The sequence below is a fragment of the Neomonachus schauinslandi genome, chromosome 7 (genome assembly GCF_002201575.2).
Source record: "Neomonachus schauinslandi chromosome 7, ASM220157v2, whole genome shotgun sequence".
NCBI classification, from domain to species: domain Eukaryota; kingdom Metazoa; phylum Chordata; class Mammalia; order Carnivora; family Phocidae; genus Neomonachus; species Neomonachus schauinslandi.
In genome coordinates, this window is record NC_058409.1 from 53,617,867 (window position 1) to 53,626,803 (window position 8,937).

At 46.7% G+C, this 8,937-nt stretch overlaps 1 protein-coding gene across 1 annotated transcript; it reads right to left on the bottom strand.

Moving 5' to 3' along the window:
- Positions 1 to 1,365, bottom strand: GCNT4 (glucosaminyl (N-acetyl) transferase 4). Its single transcript, XM_021700131.1, has one exon. It carries the CDS (start codon positions 1,363 to 1,365, stop codon positions 1 to 3), a length of 1,365 nt encoding a protein of 454 aa, XP_021555806.1.
- Positions 1,366 to 8,937: the final 7,572 nt, after the last annotated feature.

Below are 8,937 nucleotides of genomic sequence, written 5' to 3' on the forward strand. Positions count from 1 at the left end.
TCATGATGTGATTACGGGATTTTTAGCCATAAGTAACTTTTTTGAAGACATAGTGATCCATTGTCTCTGTTGCTCTTCAAGCTTTTCTGCCAGGCATTTAATCAAGACAGGATCCACCTTAGAATCAAATTTATTAGCAAACCAATGTCCGTCATTTATAAGCCACCTTAATTCCGCCGCTCCAAAGATACACACACTTCGAAGGTGGGAGCCGGTACAATGGGGATACAAAAGCCCTTCATGATAGTTCCACTTGACAAGGCGGGTCTTACTCTGTAAGTCAGACACATCCTGGGCTGACCTAGAAATCTCCCCAGGTATTCCTGGTACCCGAATTAAGGTAGCCCAAAAATGTTCATCAGGCGAGTATGTATCTTTAGACCAGGCAAAAAAGTCTTTAACGAGGGAGTTGTTGAAAATATATTTAACAAATGCTCGACTTAAAACAAAATAAGCACTGCCAACAAATATCTCAATGTTATGAGGGGGGGCTTCCTTGGAGATGTTTGTCCTTATTGGTAGCTTCACATATTCATAAGGCACCTGTCTGAGTTCATGGTGGTAAGTGAATCTTTCCATTTTACTGTTAGGGGGTTTCACCGTTTCTAACATATTTGCTCCATTGAGTTTCTTTAACTCTGACACTAATTCAAAGTTTGACTTCAAAGGAAAATCTTGCCCACACAGATTGATAACATATTTCCACTGAACCAAGGACCTGAGGAGGTCTGACAAGCAATTCAGATCAGCTTGGAGTCTGGAAATGTGTGCATATTGCACTGTCTCTAATTTGGAGGCAATGAAAACATTGGGGAAGCACTTAGCTAAATTGTTCATGGCAACTTTGAAGGTATCAGGGGACTTATGGTCATAATGGATGCAGTAAACATTGTGCTGGTTGTATATGGCATGAAGTAGCCTTTCAACCATAATGGCGTCTTTATGAACGACCAAAGAATAGGCTATTGGGAAGCTCTTCTCCTCCCTTGAAACAGGCTTTTGACGGTACTTTCTCAGGGTCTGATAAATGTCACAATCACTGGTTATCGCCACAACATCCTCATCATCCAAGTCGATGATGTCTCTCCTTCTTATTTCCAGACTCTTGCCAATTTCCAAAGGTGCCTGTTCATAGACACCTGAACAGTTCACTTCATACCTGACTTCATTTTTCACACTGGTGTATCTGTTCCTTACAAAAGGCGAGGTACTCAGGGAGGATTCAACCAAGTAAATGCCTCTTTGAGGGAAGAGGAGGCTTCTCACATTTAGAAGCTTCAACAAGGAGAACAGCCAGAGAGTTACAAATAAGATGAAAACTTTCTGCTGTGCTGGGTATTTAAAACAACATTTGAATGTCTTCATTCTGTAAGAGGAAAAAGGAATAATACAGTTAAAATAAGAGAAAGAGAACTAAGAGAAAATTAGCTCCGTTCAATCAAAATTCACTGGGTACCTTTCACATGCCAGGCAGAATGCTGGGCCCCAAGGTAAATAAAACAAGGTTCTCACCCTTATGAGAATCCAGAAATAAGGGAATGAGAATATATAGAATGGTGGTATTTTGTGGTATTCTGTGTTAACTATATCTGAATTGTGAGAGATGTTGGTTACCAAATAGAATAGCCAATTATGTAAACTCCTAAAATATAGGTACTGTGTAACTTTTAGTGCCTGCACTTCTGCTCAGCATATTTGGGGAGAGATTACTCTGGTTTGGGCAGAATTGGTCTACACAATTAGATGTCATTAAGGGGTCAGTGGAGATGCAAATGGCCCACCTGAGCCTAAAAGGAGCATCCATCGTGAGTCTACCTTCAGATCCTTATGAGATATAGATCTGAAGTCAGAAGGGGAAAGCCCAGTGAACCCCACTGCTATAGACTGAATGTTTATGTCTCTCCCCAAATTCACATGTTGAAACCTAAGCCCCAGGGCGATGGCATTAGGAGGTGGGGCTTTGGGAGGTGATTAGGTCATGAGGGTGGGGCCCTCATTGATGGAATTAGTGCCTTTATAAGAAGAGACCCCAGAGAGCTCCCTTACCCCTTCCACCACATGAGGTATGGATTAATTACATCCATACTATGGGAAAAAGTCTGAGACACATCTGCATCTGCCCTTGTGGGACGATCCCCATGATACACTGTGAAAGAGAAATAAGCAAAATGCATAACTGTGTACAGTGTGCTCACACGTGTGTCAAAAAAAAAAGATATAAACAGTATCTACACGAAAAAGCACATGTTGGCAAGCTTTTTATTCCTCTGTCACAACTACTCAACTCTGCCACTGTAGTGAGAAAACAGCCACAGATGATGCGTAAACGAGAGGGCTTGGTTGTGTTCCAATAAAACTTTATTTACAAAAAGGCAGGTGGCTGGCTATTTCCAGAAGGATACCATATAGACATGACACCAGGAACAGGAGCTGCTTTGCAGGGCGGGTGGGAGAGGATGGAGGATTAGGGGCCTGGGTAGGACAGAGATTTACTTATCACTGAATATCCTTCTGTACTACTTGGATTTTTAAAAAACGATTATATACTTTTTTTCAGATAAAAACAAGCTAATCAAACGGAGGCACAGATGAATTTATTTTGGGAGCAGCAGGAAGGGGGAACAAGAAAGCACCGTCCCCAGGTCTGAGGACAGTAGGGCCAGCTGAGTTCATGGGGTTGCTTCAAAGAGGTTCAAATCCTGAGACCTGGGGAGGTCTGAGGAGCCCGTGTGCAATTTCTTAACACATCTCAATAAATCTTAAATGAGGACATATCATTGTTCCCAATTTTCTTAGAGAGAATTAAAAAGAAATTTGAACCTGATTTACTTTTGCAGATTTCTTTTTTTTTTTTTTAAAGATTTTGTTTATTTTGACAGAGAGAGACACAGCGAGAGAGGGAACACAAGCAGGGAGAGTGGGAGAGGGAGAAGCAGGCTTCCCGCTGGGCAGGGAGCCCGATGCGAGGCTCGATCCCAGGACCCTGGGATCATGACCTGAGCCGAAGGCAGACGCTTAACCGACTGAGCCACCCAGGCGCCCCGCAGATTTCTTTTTTTTTAAAGATTTATTTATTTATTTGAGAGAGCGAGAATGAGAGAGAGAGAGAGAGAGAGTACACGAGAGGGGGGAGGGTTTTAGAGGGAGAAGCAGGCTCCTCGCCGAGCAGGGAGCCCGATGCGGGACTCGATGCGGAACTCAATCCTGGGACTCCAGGATCATGACCTGAGCCGAAGGCAGTCGCTTAACCACTGAGCCACCCAAGCGCCCCTGCAGATTTCTTCTTTACAGGTCAATTGAAATAGCTCTCCCGGGAAGGACATAGCCTCATTCACCTTCACGGAATCACTTTCATTAAAGAACAACACCTTACGGACAATAAACTGTCCTCCCCAGTCGCATCGCAGTCTCTCCTCTGTGGGTTTCCCCGGGGTCCTGTTTTGCACTGCTCTTCTCACACACACTGTCCTTAGCTGTCTGGATTGTGACTTCCATGCATGCATTGCCAACGCCTTTGTCTCCAGCCCTCACCTGCTGCCCAAGCTTCTGACACGAACATCCAGTTGCTTGATGGACATCTCTACCAGCTAACCTGCAGGCACCCCACCTCAAGTGAGTCCCACACTGAACTTGACATCTTCACCTCTCCGGTGTTTTCTGTGTCAGTGTATGGTGGGGCCACACACTCATTGACCCGAGCTTGAAATGTGAAAGTCATGTGACTCTTCCATTTCCCTCCCACCCACATTATCAAATCATCTCATCGAGACCAGCCCTTCTTGTCCATCCCCATTAACTGAATCAGCATCCAGGGAATTGCAGTCAGGCTCATGGCCCTGGGTCAGCAAACTGAAGAGGGTTCCATCCACTCAGGCTCAAGGCCAAGGTTCTTGCCAGTTGTTAAAGAGCACGGGAAAACTGACTCCCTATGCACAGGGCCACACAAACTACAACCCCAGAAGCTTGAGCACGTGTTTATTTATTTTTTTTAATTTTTTGTAAAATTTTATTTTATTATGTTATGTTAGTCCCCATACATTACATTACATCATTAGTTTTTGATGTAGTGTTCCATGATTCATTGTTTGTGTATAACACCCAGTGCTCCATGCAGAACGTGCCCTCCTCAATACCCATCATCAGGCTAACCCATCCCCCCACTGCCCTCCTCTCTAGAACCCTCAGTTTGTTTCTCAGAGTCCGTAGTCTTTCATGGTTCGTCTCCCCCTCCGATTCCCCACCTTCATTTTTCCCTTCCTACTATCTTCTTTTTTTTTTTTTTTAACATAAAATGTATTATTTGTTTCAGAGGTACAGGTCTGTGATTCATCAGTCTTACACAATTCACAGCGTTGAGCACGCATTTAGAAGTAGGTGTTGTGATAAAATCTGACTTAGAAGATTCATCAGTCCCAAATCAACCTATCTCATCATTGTCCTAATGCATGGTAATTAGGCATACATAGGAAGGAGCTTACATAAATGGCTAGAATTAGAAAGAATCTTACCCAAAGTAAATTTTTGCTTTGCCTTTTCTCCCTTTATTGGTCCACGGGATCTCTACTTAGTGCCAGTTAATAGTTCCCCCTGATACCACAGTGGTAAAATGAAAAGATCCCTTTAAGTTTCTTTCTTTTCTTTTCTTTCTTCCTTTTTCTTTCTTTTTCTTTCTTTCCTTCTTTCATTTTAAGGATTGTGTTTATTTGAGAGCGAAAGAGAGAGAGAGAGAGAGTGCACATGAGCAGGGAGGAGAGGGAGAAGCAGGCTCCCCGCTGAGCAGGGAGCCCGACTTGGGGCTCAATCCCAGGATTCTGGGGTCATGACCTGAGCCAAAGGCAGACACCCAACTGACTGAGCCACCCAGGTGCCCCAATCCCCTTTAATTTCTAAAGAGGTTCGCAAAGTCTTCCAGAGTTGTTGTGGTGTTTATGATCCTGTTTAACTATCATCTTCACACGTACATAAAAAGGCAAATACTGGCTCCCTGTCCTGTCACCCATGTGCAAGGACTCCTTGCACCCACGCTCCCCCGTCCTTCCTGAGAACACAGGAGCACACACTTCCTGACTCCAGCCTGGTGCCTGGAGAGTCCGCTTTGAGCTAAGGGGCATGGCTGCCTGCCCAGAGAGGGAAGGTGGCAGGCATGCTGTGAGAAGTCCTGTGGGAACTGGCGCTGGGGCCCATGTCTGAGCTTCATCAGCCAGGGACAAGAGGTAATTTTAAAGGAATAAGGGGAGGGAATTGGGAGAGCCCGGGCATCTGGCTCTCGGATTCTTCTTCTCCATTCCTACTCTGGGCATCTTTAAGGAGGAGAGCTCGTCTGTCTACGGATCAGCCCTACACACTGGGGGAACCAAACAGCTGTCCAATACCACCCTGTCCCAAGTCAAAGTAAAACCCCTTCCCTTGCTTACCGTGGAGAAGTTCCTTTGCCTGAAAGCATTCCTTTTCCCAAGTTAGAAGTAAAAAAGGGGGAGGTGCAAGTCCTTTGTGTGAAGGAGCTTTTGTCAAATCCTGAAAGGGACTGTGGGCCTCTTCCCAGCTTTGGTGAGAATACCCCAGGGCACAAAGCCCCAGGAAGTGAGAGACCACAGTTCCCTACCGTGGCTCTGCTTTCCTCTGGACAGAACCTGTGTGTGACACCCACAGGGAAGCTGCAGAAGGTAGAGGCGGGCTGGGGGCAGGCACCTGCCCGGTGTGGCACCTGCCTCCCTTCCCTGTCACCTGCAGCCCGAACTCATGAATCCCCGCAGGCCCCAGGTTTGGAGGGATGGGAATGAGCTCCTGAGGTCTGTGCAGAGCTGGTGGGGGTAAGGCTGCAGTCCTGCTGGCCACGGGGTTCCTAGGAGACTAGGGCAGCAATGCCACCTTCTGCAAACACCGAGCCCTGGCTCCTTCCCTCTTAAAGTCCCCAGGAGCAGGAAGCAGGCAGGTGTTCTGCTGCCGGGAAGTAGTCTGATAATCACATTACAAATAAGTGCCCACACACAGGAGAAGGGCTACTTCGCCTTCCACCTGCCCAGACAAATAAGGAGCCCGGTCCACCACGGAGTTCACTGCCACACAGGTGGGCGAGTCCCTAGCGAGGAAGACAGGACTGAGAAGGACATGGTAACAAGGCTGGATCGCTACAGCTCCGCGGAAATAAGGTCTGTTTGGATAATTCAATAAAAACCCAACAAGGATGTTGAATGAAGCCTTTTCCCCCAAACCCTCTTCCCTACCCAGCCTTTCCAGGCACTGTTTACAGCCTTAAAAGACAGCAGGCACACGAAAGGTACAGCCAGCCAAGTGATCATAATTGTAGCCAGGGCTAAGTGGCCACAGCCATTAGCCGCTCTTCCAGGAACCCTCCTTAAGTCAGCAATCGACTGTCAAAAAGCGCATGCTTGCTTTCCCGAGGGAGGAGGGCTAATGGTGAATCAGGACACAGAGGAAGGAGGCTGAAGAGTGAAGTACTGACTCTGGTTTAGCTTAGGGACCAAGAATGAGGGACCCACTATCCATATTTGCAGATTAGGTGGCCTATGCCCCCTCCCCTCCCCTGACCCTCTTGCTCCCTCCCTGCGCGCCTGCACTCCTCTCTAATAACTCAGACAGGGAGTGCGGACTTGGGAGAGAAAGTACGGGGGCTTCAGGATGCCGCGGACCTGGGCTTAAATCCCTGGGGGAACACTTAGCAGCTGTGAGGCTGATCCAACTGTTTAACCTCTGAAGCCCAGTTTTCTTGTCTCAAACTGGGAATGAGAAATCCCCTTCCGAGCTGCCGTGACGGCTCAGGAGCCCCTGCATGTGAATAGGGTCACCCCAGAGTGGGGCGCAACGTACCTGACACCTGTGCCCAGCTTGCCTGACTCCAAACCTTGGGGTTTCCTAGTACATTACATGGGATGCGCTGATAGGCAAACAATGTTAGGGAAATGACTGACCCCTTTTCTGACCAAAGTAGGAGGTGGAAACGTCAATCCGGGAGAAACTGAGAGCTAAGACCTTGCTCAGAGGCTGAGCCAGAGAGGCGGAAGCCACACAGGGCCCCACAGTACACGTTCCCCGCTCCGGCCCCACAGCCAGGACTTCTGCTCAGAGGAGGCCCCCCATTCATCTCAGAAACAGCCTATCGAGCACCTGGACCCTGGACAAGTCGCTCAAACTCTCCACATCTCCGTGTGCACATCAGTACAAGTACGTTCATAATAGCAGCTACCTATGGGGATTTGGAGGTTAAATGGGGTAATGCATGCAAAGCGCTTTAGCACAGTGACTGCCTGACCAGGGCTGGCCGTGGCTTCATCTTCATCATCGTCTTCACCCGCATCACTGTTACCTGGGCGTCAAGCTACCCTCCTCCTCCTCCGCATTGACTTCCTTAAAGATCCTGCCCAGACCTATGGCTTACTGTCCTATCTTTTTAACCTATCTTCTATTTCCCCCCAAAGTTCTGACATAAATTCAATGTTTTAGAATTAATCCTGAATGCCTCCACGTACGCTTTATTAATTTTTTTTAAAAGATTTTATTTATTTATTCATGAGAGACAGAGAGAGAGAGAGAGAGGCAGAGGGAGAAGCAGGCTTCCCGCGGAGCAGGGAGCCCGATGCGGGACTCGATCCCAGGACCCTGGGACCATGACCTGAGCCGAAGGCAGACGCTTAACCATCTGAGCCACCCAGGCGCCCACACTTTATTAATTTAATATCATCATGATTATGAACGTAGAATCCCCGAAGAGTCGTTATGTGGGGCAATGTTCTAAGTGCTCTGCATGTGTGCAATCCCCTCAATGGATCAGTGCGGTAAGTGCTACCTTTAGCCGTCTTTTACAAGACAGGAAACTGAAACACAGAGTGACTGAGAAATCACCCAAGGTTATACAGAGCTAGGATTTCCTTAACAGCCCCACAGCACCTGAAGAGTCTGTAAAGGAGCAGAAAGGCAAGTTTCTTACCCAGATGACCTTACATTCTCATTGTTCTACAGGGAAGACCGCAAAGGCAAGTAATGATCAGACTGTGAGTAGGTGAACGGTAACCCCGGAAAACACAAGAATGGTGTGACTCGGTCTGAAATACAATACAAATGGAGGACACATCCTCAAGTAATAAAACGTTATAGGCTCAAAAAGGAAAAGAAAATGTTTTTCCATTCTCTGGTTATAAAAGTAAACACTTTCATTTTTAAAAAAATGAGAAAGTCAGTGAAGTCTAAAGAGGAAAATAAAGCTCACCAGTAACCCACCCACCTGCCAAAAGCATTCTGTGGCCATGAGGTCCTTCCAGACTGTTTTCAATAAAGACACCTTTGTGGGCTTGCTTTTTAACAAGGAGTCTCACTATATAGGTACTGTCTTGCCTGTTTCTTTCATTTCACAATATACTGTGAATAAGTCCTATTCTAAACTGTGTCTGTAAATTGTTAAAAACTAAACCACTTCTGAGATCAACATACTTTCCTATAGGAAAAAAATCCTTTTCTATAATAGAATTTACTTTTCTGGACCTTCTTCACCAAAGCTTAATTTCAGAGACTCCAGTATTAACCACAGTGCCAGGGTGCCTCTCCAATCTCTTGGCAGGAGTAGACCCTGTTGGTTCGAGAATGCTGTTGGTTCTACATTTATTTTTTTTATTTTTTTAAAGATTTTATTTATTTATTTGACAGAGAGCGAGAGCAGGAACACAAGCAGGGGGAGTGGGAGAGGGAGAAGCAGGCTTCCCGCCGAGCGGGGAGCCCGATGCGGGGCTCGAACCCAGGACCCCGGGATCATGACCTGAGCCGAAGGCAGACGCCCAACGCCTGAGCCACCCAGGCGCCCTGTTGGTTCTACATTTAAAATGTGTTTTGAATCCACCCACCACCACCCCCACACCATTCCACGGGAACCACCACAGGCCAAGCCATCATCGACTCTTGCCTCTAAAGGAAATAACTTCCTCACTA

Excerpts from the sequence above, each read along its gene's own strand:
- GCNT4 (XM_021700131.1), bottom strand. The coding sequence starts at position 1,365 with ATGAAGACATTCAAATGTTGTTTTAAATACCCAGCACAGCAGAAAGTT.